The following is a 13064-nucleotide window of genomic DNA, read 5'->3' on the forward strand; positions in this document are numbered from 1 at the left end:
TTCAGCACTGCTGAAGGCACCTCGCCCACCTATCAACGGTGATACACCAGCCGCCAAGCGCGTTTTCGACCGCGTACAAGCGCTGATGCAGAATGATGAGTGGATGCAGCTGTTCAAGCCCATCCCCAAGAAAAAGGCCGACTGGCCTGCGCTTGCGCAGGAACTTCAATACCCAGTCAACTCGGTTTCGACTAGTCAAGTTGCCGAGGATTCAGTTTCGCTACTGTTGTCGCTGGGGTTCGAGAACGAGACGTACCCATCGACGATGTCGCTCCAGGATTGGAGTCCACATGAAGCCGGAGCTGCTCTCCAGAAATGGAAGAAGAAGCTTCGGAAGGCGTTTGGCGCTGTTAGCATCAACGCCCTGTGAATCGACCGATCGTTCAAGATGAAGATCCGTCCACGATTCCGCTGCCGCAGACACCCCAGTGACACGACCGTACTCCTCCGTCCAAGCATGGAGCTGAGCGTGGTGCCTTTGGCACTACCGAAGCTTCACCGTACTTTCAAGACTCGCACATGGTTACGCCACGTTCAGAGAGCCGCATGCAACGTGTTTACGCTGGTAACGAGGGTTTGCTCGGTCGTCGGGGCGGTGCGCGGGTTTCCAAAGGTGGTGCCGGACGTCGTCAAGTCGACAGCGATGGTTCGTCCAGTGACGATAACATTTTGGTGCGTACATTCGACGAGGAAGATCCTCAAGTCGAGTTGATGCGTCAGATGAATGAGCTGGCGACGCTGAACTACGTGGGCCCGACACCGAGGATTGAAATGGCATCGCACCGACCATTGGAGTCTCGCAACAAGAGCGAGAACTGTATGCAGTGGCTCTGTGGGTTCGTCTACGAAATGACTGGAACCAACACAGATGCTGACAAATGGTGCATTCCATTTGAGCTAAGGCTCCGAGGCGGAGCCATTCATTGGTTCCGTCAACTTCCGAAGAAGACGAAGCGCAAGTGGAAGCTGTTGAGCGATGCCTTCATCCGCTATTACTGTTCGCAGTTCACGCAAACGGCACTGCCCCGTTGTTACTCTGCAAAGCGGGAACGTAACGAACATCTGTGCGACTACGTAAACAGGATGAATGGCTACGCTCGGACCGCCCGTCTACACTTCGAGAAGAGTGGTCGCGACGCGAAAGAACACGTACAGCAGTTTCGTGCAACGTGCGATGATGGCAAAGTGGCGGAAAGTCCTTACCACCCTCGGGTCACCGACATTCACGATCTCGAAGAGGTCGTCGAAGATGTTCTCAAGGGCAAGGAGAGAATGGCCAAGCGCGACAGCGAGTATCGATACTCCAAGAGTCGTGATGCGCAACGCGACGATGGGTACGCCCGCAACAATCGGCGTGATGACCGTCGCCGCGATGACAGCCGCAATAAACCAAGTGTGACGCTCATTGAAGCCACGGTGGATGACCTACTAGCTGAACTAGGCTGAGATCCGGACCTGCATTGATTACAAGATGGTGAATGCTATCACCGCAATCATGGAGTATGCAATGCCGCTAGTCGACGATCTGTTGACCGATCTCGAGTGTTACCTATGGTTCTGCTCGCTGGATGCTGCAAGCGGCTTCTGGGCGGTCATGATGAACTTGCGAGCACGTAAAGTGTCGGCGTTTGTCTGCGCACTAGGACATTTCGAGTGGTTACGCATGCCCCTCGGGTTAAAGAACGCGCCGATGATCTATCAGCGTATGATTGACAACGCACTCTGGGGGTTCGTTCAGCCTAAAGGAGGTTGGTTTGAATACTCGGAGAGGATGCGTTTAGCTGAAGAACAGGCCAAGGAACGTCGTGGGCCAAGCGCCGAGGGTTCGTTTCAAACGAAGCTCGCGGCAGACCGCGAAGCACCGGTAGAGACCGACCCTGTACTACAACTCGTCAACAGCCCCGTCGCTGACATGTTTACGAACGGGGAGCCAGACGAATCATCGCTGGTACCTGTATTTGGTCGACGGTCGTTTGTGGATGACATTTGCTTCGGTGGCGAGGATTTCGACAGCTGCCTAGCGACGCTAGACCGATTGCTACAAAGATTTGCACAGTGTCGGATCAGCATTAGCTTCACCAAGAGCATCTTTTGCCAACCCAAGGTGGACTTTCTGTCGCATAAAATTTCGCCAGAAGGTATCAGAGCTGACCCCAAGAAGCTTGCGGCCATCACCGAGCTTTCGTTTCCAACGAGCAAGAAGGGCATGCAGTCGTTTCTTGGAGCGGTTAATTACTACAGCCGCTTCATTCAAGACTTCGCGGTCTACGGTGCGGCGCTGTACCAGCTCAAGGATGAAGACTTTGTCGTTGAAGGAGGCCTTTCTGTGGCACGTCGTTCCTTCAAAAAATTGAAGACGAGTGTTTCACATTCACCCATCCTCAGGCACTTCGATCGGTCGAAAGAAGTTCACGTCATGCTCTTTGCTAATGAATGGGCGTTGAGCACTACGCTAATGCAAGAACATGAAGGCAAGTTACACCCCGTACGGTTCCTCGGTCGGGTGCTCAAGGAGGCCGAGATGAACTACCATCCTGCTGAGAAGGAAGTTTTGGCGTTACTTCTGCTGTTGAAGATCTGTTACGTCCAGCTGGCAGGAAAGACGCTACATGTCTACTCAAGGCTCGCGATTCAACAATCACTAGGGGTGATCGCATGCAGGAAGGAAACTCTGCTGGCGCTGCTGAATATTCACAAGGAGCTCGCGGCCAAGCTTCGATCAGTGAAATATCTTCACGCTCTACGAGAATACAACGCTGCCGCGGCGTCATTAGCCACTGAAGCGCTGGAATCGAAGGTCAGTCGTGTCATCTTGGCTGAAACTCGCAAGTCGGAACTGGCGTCGCTGAATCGTATCCAGAAAATGATTTACGAAACGGATGAAGACTCAGTAGATGTTTCGTCACATGGCGCAGAGCGTCAAGTACATTTACCGTCAGGGAGCGAGTCTTCAAAGTGGAAAACTTTCGAAAATTTCGTGGTTGATTACAGCTCACCAGAGTACGATTATGGTAATATGACAGTGATGACTAGGCGACAGACGAAAACCAAGAAACGCGTCAGGTTTGCCGATGAACAATCGGAGGGGGTCTCAAAGGCTCAAGAACAGCATGCAGAACGACGAGAGGTGCCCAACGAGGATTCAATCAACAAAGATTCGCCAGACCATCCTCACAAGACTGTACCAGCGGCAATTTCCGATGCGGAAGATGTTGACCCGGTAGCAATAGAGCGTGAGCGACGCAAACGGATAATGGTGGCACAAGACGAGAAGCAGAAGTGGTCTAACATAAGAAGGTGCTTCAGGGCGAAGCAGAAGAGCTGAGTTAGAAAGAAGTCGAGATGCCTGTTTGGTGTAGGGATTTCCAGATTCGACCATACGCCAACCTACTTTAGATCAAGAATCGGCTCGGTCTGATAACCCGGAGCTTAGGAACCAAAGATCACGGTAAGTACTCGGCGATCTGTCCAGATGATGCTATCCGGATAGCCGCTGAGATCAACGGTCGCCTGAACACAACTGAAGGGTCGGTAGAGATCCGAAACGACTACATTTCACTAGATATTTGTAAAAGAAGCATTGAATTAAGTAGGGGGAGCCGAAAAGGCTCCCAGAAGATAACAGAGCAGAATTTTCTTAGTCCAAGACACGTGTACACTTTTCCGATAAGTCCCTGCATAGGGCTGGATTATGCCTGCCGTCAATACTCGAGAGGCATAGCTTGTAGGGTATTGACTGGTAGCGCTAAGAGATTAGGTCGGTCCGGGTAGGACAAAGTCTCGCTACGCGCGAAAGAAAGCCCGTAAACTCAGCGGGCCGGTACGTCGGATAGCCCGGATGCCGTAACACTTCTAGCTGAGCAGCCTCTGCGCTCGGTGACCTGTAAAAGCGCTCGCGCGCCGTCGTACATCCTTTGGTGGAGGGCACAGGGTTGGGAACGAGCTCGGCCGAGCCAAACTCGGCGGAACCTCGGAAGAGCTCTGACTTGGTTAGTCGGAACCGAGTGGAAGCGAGCCACTCGTCTGTCCCGGAAGGGTCGACCCACGAAGGGACCACCCTCTGCGCAGGCCATACAACCGCCGACCTAACTCGACGATACGTTGTGGTTTGTGTAAGGAATCCACATCTGACGGTATTTGTGTGTTCTACTACACCACAACTGGTGCCGCGACCCGGGAACAGGAGTGTGTGCTTGTTTTTGTAGGTACCAGCTAACCAAGTTAAGAGCAAGAGAAGAGAAAGAGAAGAGTGAAGATGGTCAAGGGATCAGCAACTCCGAGCGACGGAAGCCCAACGACGGATGGAGGATCGCCTCTCGCGGGGTCGGACCCGGCGGATCAACGACTCATCGCCATGACGATGGAGGTGGGACGAACCGTCTAGTTCGACGAGGATGGCCAAGACCAGGAGAGCGAGAACGGAGATGCAAGTGAAGGAGAGTATGAAGAGAAGGTCGATACCGCTGAGCTCGGAGAAACGAAGACTACCGCCGAGCTACTTGGAGAGGTGAAAGAGTTGACGCTGCAGGTGGGACGCATGGGAGCCCCACGTCCTGTCGAGCGCAACTTATCCGCCGAGCTCGACGAAGGTGCGGACGATGAATAAGATGAAAAAGATCATGGCGTTGCTCAAGGGGACCGTCCGCCCCTTATTCCGAAAGCGACGAGGAACGCTGATACGCCGAGCACCAGTAGAGTGTTGGCTCGACTTGGCGAAGAGATGAGAACGAGATCGGAGTGGATGATGATATTCGCGCCTGTGGCGATGGCGCAAGCGAAGTGGCCGATGTTGGGTCCCGAACTAACTCAACCGGTGCGTGCAGCCAACATCAATCAGTTGGCGGAAGAAACTGTGTTGCTGCTGAAGGCGATGGGCTATCGGTGCAACAGCCGACCAAACAGCCTCATCCTGTCAGACTGGAGTCTGACCCGCGGTGGAGCTGAGCTCTGGCAATGAAAGAAGAAGTTGAGAGTGGAGTTTGGATTGGAGAAGACCCCTGGTGGAACGAAGCAGGTGTACAGCCGAGTAACCGGGTTTAAAGTACTCGGCGAAGACCCAAGCAACATTCCTTTGCCGAAGACCCCAGAGACGATGAGACGTGAAGTGTTTCGCGCTGCGCAAGGCACTCCATACTTCGAGGGCTCCCACATGCTGACCTTGATGAAGCTCAGCCCGACTCAGCGAGCGCCGAGTCGTGGACAGCGGAATACAGGTCGTTACCGCGAATTGCATGACGCTGCAGACGGAGCTGAGGCTTACGAGGAGGAGAAGGAGGACGATGACGCCTTCGATGTGAGATGAAACCGTGAAGAAACCGTGAAGTACTACATCCGAAACTTGAGCTTCGACGCGGCTGAAGAAGACTCGACTCAGTACCTAGAAGTCCGAGCCCACGCCTCACTCGACAAAATCGCCGAGTTCGAAGGGAAGCGCTACCGTTCTGACGCATCGCTCCAGTGGCTCAAGCGTTTCATCTACGAGATGATGAGCACCAGGATGCCCCAAAGTGCCTGGTGCGAACCCTTCTCGCTATGCTTGGGACGCGCGGCGAAGAGTTGGTATAGGCAGCCGTCGAAGAAGACTCAGCGACGTTGGAAACTACTCAGCGAGGCGCTCCTGGATTATTATTGCTCACAGTTCGACCAATCCGCCCGCACTCGTTACTACTCGGCGAGACGTAAAGTCAACGAGCCGATCTGCGACTTCCTGATCCGACTTAATGGGTATGCTCGGACAGCCAAGATCCAGTACGAGAAAGATGGCGCCGACGCAGCTGACCATGTAGAGCACTTCTTGCTGCATTGTGGTGATGACGATGTGATGGATTTGATGTACCCCTTGCAGTTGGAAGACATCAGTAAGGTGGAGCAGATAATCAATCGTCGGATTCTCGGTGAAAAGCGCAAGAAGCAACGCGACCGACTCGTGATCGCACGAGGCCGAGACGATAAGTGGAAGGATCAAAGCCGTCGCGATGAACGCCGAGATGGACGTCGAGATGAGAAGCGCAGTCGCAAGAAAGAAAACCGCGACCGCTGAGTCACTTTCGTTGACGCTGACTCTGACGGGAAGAGCTGCTCGATCAGAACCCGCCGAGTCCATACAACGCCGAAGACGAATGGGATGATGAGGACCAGTCCGGAGGTTACGACTCAGCGGAAGACGATGACTACATAGACGCCGGCGTTGCCAATGATAAGGGAAATACACCGGACCGCCGAGACAACTCGGCGGGAGACCAGAATGGCTCGAATCGAAGTTGGGGGAACTCGGCGAATCGACCTCCGCGACCGTACAACCAACGAGAACAGTCGAATCGTGGAGATGCATAACGCGACAACTCACAGCGTGGACCTTGTGCAGCTTGTGGAAGAACGGGGCACTCGGCTCACTACTGTCGGCGGCGCTGCAAATTCTGCAGACAAGTCCATGAAGTCGGCCAGTGCGAATTGTTTCGTCAAAACGAGAAGCTGACTGCGGTCGTGAAAAAATTTGTCGACAAGTCGCAAGTGCCAGAAGACCCGCAAAGCCTTTACACGCCGAGTGATTTAAACTCGGCGGCCCGCCAACACTGACTGGGTTGGAATATGCCGGGCTGCCACAGTCAGCTGAACCTGCAGTTGAGGCGAACTTCTTGTTTGCCTTCGTAGGCGAAGCAGGACGGCCCGAGGGAAGAAGCGGGGATAACAATTGGATGTGTGAAATCGCCAACACTTGCTCACGATAGTCGCATGCGCTTGGATTGAGGGAGAAGTCGTCCCCAAGAAACAATTTCAGGTATCTGACGAGCTGCCTCTCGCTTGATCGTTGTTGTTTGGATGTAGCGGCAAGAAAACGGGGTTCCTGAGCGTACCAAGCGTACCATGTCGCGTGCAGGTAGGTCACAGAAGTCCGTCGACGCTTGGTTGGCTTGACTGGGTCGGGTTCAGGATCATGCTGACGTTTGATGCTTGTATGTTGCTGCACAGCACCTCCTACCTTCGCTTCTAGAAGATCCATGCGTTCATCCTGCCTCTTAACGAGCAGAACTAACTGATCAATGGCACGGCGTTGGTGCTCAATGATATCACATTCTTGCCTTGGTTGCTGGTTCGATGTGGGATCAATGTCTTCCTTGTCTTCTGGCAGACGTGTCTTCGTACCAATATTCTGAGCAGCCAGGTATGACGCCCAAACCAATAAGTCTGCGCGTGATGATCCTGCCAGAACTACGCACTCTTCGATGCGTTTTACAGCTGGTCCATCAGGATGAAGATGCTTTAGCCGGGAATAATGCAGCAACAGGTAAGCTGTTGGAACGTCCAGAACACGGTGGCTCACGTTGTATTGGGCTCGTTCTAGCTTCAGGCACGTCGCAAAGAGATTCTGCTGGACGGCTGCGATTTTTTCCTCTGTGTGCGCATCAAAAGCCTTCAAGTCCTTCAATGTACCTGCGCTTCTGTGCTGTATCCGCTGAGGGACTTGCTTACCTTGTGATCCTCGCGGCTTGTGTTGAAGATGTAGTTAAACCCCTTGTTTGTTGTACTCATGTTCCAGGCACCACGGTCGAAAATCCAGCGATGCGTGAGGCCGTCACAGCCGTTGACGTGCTGCGCTCCGCCTCGGCGAAAGGAATGAGAAGAGAGGGCGACCTCGATACCAGCGGCGACAGCGATTCGGTCAAGAACTCTGTTGACGTGGGAGTAAATGGTGGGCGTCTTCCCAGTCACGACTGCTCCGTCCGCCGCCGCAGCCACAGCGCCAAGTGCAGCGTAGTCGTCAGGATGGCCGAGTACCTCCAGGAGCGGCGTCGCGGGGGACAAGGAGACAGAGGCTTCGACAGGAAGCGGCGGCAGATTATCGAGCAAGTCGACGCACGGAGCGTATTGCACCAAAAGTTCCAGAGCCGTAGCATACACCGGGCACGTGATGAAGTCTTCGTCGGGAAACAGCGACAAGCCTTGCTCCTCAGAAGTCTTGAGCCGAATGAAGCGCACGAACAGGATGTCTGCAGCGTCAATGGTGAGGTTCTGCTTCTGGACGAGGGAGAAATCGGAAGCGCGTTCAAACAGGTACCACAGCATACATAGTAGCGCTGCATCTTGATAGTCGCTTGAGGTAGTCGCATTCTGATACAAGCATAGCATCATTTTACGCAAATCTGCCTTCGTGCATGGTGGCGCCTTGCTCACTACCTTTCCGTCTCTTTTCATACAAAAATTCTCCAGCGTCTTCCCCATACTTTGCAACTTTGCCTCGACAATGTGCCGCTGCGTGGGGAAGAGCTCGAAAAGCCACATCTTAGTCTGTCTATAGTACTGCATGGCAGTGTTGCGGGCAAGCTGTTTACCCTTCTTGCCTTTGTTAAAGGCAAGATACATGCCAAACATATCCAATATAGACACAAATGACTTTCCACTATCATATTTCGCAATGCAACTCCTGACATACTCAAAGTCTACAGACTCACTCTTTACAAAAGCCTTGAACGCTGCGATGGCGGTTGGCTTAGCTCGTTTTGTGTTTCCAGGATTAAGCTCGTCCAGTCCCATCCTGTCGGATGCAAGTGATACGTCCGCCACTTAGTTTTTAATAGGCATACACATATTTCTCGTATCCTTCCGACCCGATACGTCGGATTGACTGGTTTAAATGACCCCCTACCCCTACGCAATTCTATTAGTGGAAATACACGTAACACTGTATTTCCATTGGCCAAAATATTTTTTAATTCTGTAATAGGCTGTTTAGGAGCATACAAATCTTAAGTAAGGTCGGATAAGTGATCAGTCAATTTTTATTATTTGACGGTGCAATTTTCACACAAATGGCAAAACATGCTTAAAAAAAGCAAAGATGTGCTGACGCTCGCATGGAGATTTTTTAAGCCAGTGTCAATTGACCCATCCGCATGTTTTTTACTATAGCAGATCATATGATGAACACCGTGTACCGGTAGTCGTCGCGATCTTACATTTAAAAATTCTCCATCAATATCGATCAGGCAGAGGTGCGAGTGCAACACGTTACATATAATACTATTGTGTACACCCCCATGCAACTACTTTGAGCTTTCGATCCCTAGTGTCTTTTTAAAAATGAAACTTACTTGTTCTAAAGGTTAAGGTCAAGATTTCATTTTTCAAGCTCAATTTTAGCGGTATTGAGCGGTAATCTCCAGTGCAGGATGAAGCAGCGGCGCTGGACAGCGGCACGCGCCGCCATGGTCGACTGGATGAAGGCATGCAGCAGCAGCTATTGGAGGATGCTTGCTCACAGGACAAGGAATCTAATGCTGGAGCTGCTGCCCTGTCGGTAGGAGTAAGCTTGAACTCTAACGCTAATCTCAATTCACATTTTATCTTATCGAGCTCACTTGCCATTATCCCATGCTATTCGACATTAACTCGTACCTGTATAAGGTGGGAGCCAAGGAAAGGAAATGCAGAGTGAACGAAAAGAATGTTCCGCGGGCTCGAGAGCGTGTTATCACGCACAAGATATCGAAGAACTGGTAAAGGCTGACCGAAGAGCACGCATTGCTAAAGGAACTGAAACATCTTAATGCGGCGAAGAAGGCGCTGACGATTTGTGTTGGTACCAAGCGTGCGGATCTTAATTGCGACGCTCCTCGACTGACGAAGCGCTTAACAATCTACTGCGAACTTCGTGGACTACATATCTGAAGCTGAAACAGAGCATTCTGCACGGCATTTCTTTTTAAGTGGTCGATTCGAGTAACGAGCCGTATGTCTAGGAAGGTTTTACAAAGCACACTGGTCTTGAGTACAGGTTTCAGTACGGTCGTAACGACTTACCGCTGCTAGATAGAACTGTCATCCAAGTCCTTAGTGTACCGACGTCAGCAGAGCGGGTGTCGATTGCGTACTCCTTTCCGTAGTCAAAGCGATGGAATCGAATGACCGCGGCCACCATTGAAAAACTTGCGTTCAACTACGTGAACAACGATCTACTCAACACACAAGACACCTACGACAACTTTGTAGATGAGCTAGATGATATCGTCAACATGGGGAAAAATGATGAAGGCAGCTATCTAAGGTTACTGTAACCCTACAGAAAATATATCTGTACTAAATCTGATCAACACGTTACCAGCGCACACTATTATACCTCCTTACAAAGTCTAGTGAACGAACACATTGGAGCTTGTATCCTGACACGACAGCTCAATCCCCGTGTCGCAATGCCCGCACCAAAAATACCAATGAATCCTCTATCTCTCGGAGCGGTGTAGCAGAATCTCACTACAATTAATAGATCTCCTTCCACTAATGATCGTGGCCGGGTCGGGGCAGCCCCATAATCTCGTGCAGCTCCTCCACCAGAAGTCCGTAAATGGTGTGGTGCCTCGCAGCTACCGGGTCGGTGGGTTGCTGCTGCTGCGCCCGGCGGGACGCTCGACGCTTGCGAATGTTGTCGAGCTGTGAGGTTGCGGCCGCCAACGATCGATGTAGTCCTTCAACCTGCTGCCTAAGTGCCAGAAGCTCGACTTGGTTCTCGCTGCGCTCCCCTGCGCCAAAGCCCTCGCGCTTGAGATCCTGAGAATCGCGTGCCGCCAAGTTTTCTTCATCCCCCAGCATCGCCAAGTTGGACAAGGTGGACATGAATGACATGTTGGATATACTTGCCCTGAGTTGAGATTTATCGCCAGCATCTTGGCGCACGCGGCTGCTGGTCCGCGTACGCCATTGACGACTTAGCGTGTCTGGACAAAGTAGTGTGAATTGCTCACTGTTGATGAAATCGACGTCCATAATGCCCTCGGTGGCTTCGGGATCGCTGATCCTTGTCCGTCGACTTCTTGCATCGTGTTCTGCGCCACCCGACTCTTGCATATTGAGGACAGATTGGGGCGTATCCGTATCAACGATGAAGTTGTGGGCACTCCTGAAGTTGTGGGCATCACTAAATTGCCGGTACGACGTTGTTAGCATTGACAAATCGGCCTTCATTCCTCGAATGCGCTCGAGCAGATCATCAGTCGGCTCGAAGCTACTGCTCGGCGACTGTGGAGAGCTAATAGTAAGCTGACTACTGCCTCTCCCTTGACTGCTCGATCTGCGCTGGCAGCGTTCTACGTCGTCCTGGCTGGTCAGGGCGAGTAAGCTATCGGAGGAATTGAACTCGCTCAGAGAATAACTGCTCGAGTTGCTGGACAAGTGGTCATCCTCAAAGTCATACATTCTGATAGTGCCATCCGCATAGCCCGCGCGTGTTAGTCGCGCAGACATTTGCGAGTCGCTTGAGATTGAAAACGTGCTACTTCCAGACGACAGCGATTTCGGTCGAGTGTGGATCTCGGCGTTGTTGTTGTTGTTGGCAGTCAAAGCGTTAACTCCGATCGAGTTTTTAGAAGCCGAAGACGAAAGTGATGTTTTAGTGTTCCGCATGTGATACACGAAAATCTCAAAACCACCAGGGACCTGCGCACCCGTACGTGACTGCACGACACAGGCTGTGCAAATACGGACGTGGGTAGTTGTACTGGAGTCCGTGTCTACCCCACGCGCAGGAGCACACGACGCACACACGACCTCTCCGCAGTGCCGGCAGTGATGTTTGCGTCGTCGAAGCGCAAATGGTTTCACGCACACAGCACATGCCTTGCGTGCATCGTCAGCCACCCATTCAGCTCGAGGTACGTGCACTAGCTTGTTAAGGCGGCGACGCTCTACCAGCAACTCGAGTCTCCCGATTGCAGCTACTCGGCGACGCATCAATCGAGCTAAAGCTGCGGAAGTTGCCTTTCCGGAATTGGATGCACCTCCACTGTTATCGTTTGCAGCTCCGAGAGCAATACCTTCTGCCATTGACATCTGAAAAATTGAAGTGACTTGAACCACATCGGAGCGATCTGTGGGTAGGATGAGGATGCCCGTGCGGTGGAGATGACCTCGTGCCAGTCCGACTCCCGCAAGGGAAGGCACTTCACCTTCACGAATGATCGACTCCTGGACACTAAATCCGAAGAGTTCACTGGCATCATTACCAGGGTCACTCCGGTGGATTCCCGTGTGCTCGAGAAAGCAATAGTCTGTGCCAGCAGGTGCCCCCGTTAAATGCAACGCCTTACCATCGTCGAAAGCCGCCCACTTGATGGTTGTGAATGCTTGATGCTGGGAGTTCGATTTCGAGCTGTTAGGCGGTGCGGCTGGTATCTTGTGCAAACATACTCCATCGATGAAACGAGATCCGTGCAGGAAATGCATCGCACGACGATAATCCTCTGTAACAGGTGACGCCAGCGCCTCGAGGGCCTCGCTGATGGTTCCCGCTGCGAACGCCGTCGCACTCATAATCAAACAGGCGGATGCGGTGTTATGCGGTTCTTCGTCCGCTTTGCTTGTCACCATATTTGAAAATGGAGAACTGGTGACACTATTGCTGCCTTCGATGCAATGCGCTTGCGCGTACGTTACCCCGTCCTTCTCCATGGTTTTTTTCCAGTCGAGTGTCTTCATGGAGCTGCGGAGTACCCGTGCACTGCATTCTCCTGTGGTCACATACCTACGTCGCTCTTCCATCGTGAGTCGCACTTGAGGGAAGAAGTCTGTCTTAAGAGGGAACTCCATTGTTGCCTACAATCAAAGACCGCAACTTACACAATGGCGTACAGTGACGACCGCGAGACGTCGACCACCGGCGCCTCTTTCTTGGAGCACAAGCGCTGCGGACCGCAGTGCGGTGGTTTCATTCTTTCGACATTTTTAGCGGGTCTGTTCAGTTCACCTGGACTGCACACGCTTGAGGTCCGTCTCGAGGCACTAGCCACGAGCGCACGAACACCCGGACCCCATTGGATGTATGGTAGGTTTCAGCGTAGAGCTCCTGCTTGTTCGATCTTCTTTCGTGTGGGAAGATCAAACATAACATGCGGGAGGTACGAGCGCGCAGAATTGTCTCACACTTCGCCCCGTACAGTATTAAAAGTGCGGATTCACGGGCTCTTCACAAGTGTGATCACTGCAGACCGTTTTGTATTCTGTCACTACGATGACAATATTGCTACTCGGGTAACGTCGGCCTACTGATACAAATTAGATATCTCAAGCCTGGAGAC

At 52.3% G+C, this 13064-nt stretch overlaps 2 protein-coding genes across 2 annotated transcripts; both read right to left on the minus strand.

Moving 5' to 3' along the window:
- Positions 1-8935: 8935 nt before the first annotated feature.
- Positions 8936-9347, minus strand: PITG_19595 (uncharacterized protein; the record flags this gene model as incomplete). The annotated part of the gene is made up of 1 exon (XM_002896024.1): positions 8936-9347. The coding sequence occupies one exon, from the start codon at positions 9203-9205 to the stop codon at positions 9116-9118; it is 90 nt and encodes a 29-aa protein (XP_002896070.1).
- Positions 9348-10272: 925 nt separating this feature from the next.
- On the minus strand, positions 10273-12642 carry PITG_19596 (uncharacterized protein; the record flags this gene model as incomplete). The annotated part of the gene is made up of 1 exon (XM_002896025.1): positions 10273-12642. The coding sequence occupies one exon, from the start codon at positions 12355-12357 to the stop codon at positions 10273-10275; it is 2085 nt and encodes a 694-aa protein (XP_002896071.1).
- Positions 12643-13064: the final 422 nt, after the last annotated feature.

This window comes from Phytophthora infestans, genomic scaffold, assembly GCF_000142945.1.
Source record: "Phytophthora infestans T30-4 supercont1.109 genomic scaffold, whole genome shotgun sequence".
Lineage (NCBI taxonomy): Eukaryota > Oomycota > Peronosporomycetes > Peronosporales > Peronosporaceae > Phytophthora > Phytophthora infestans.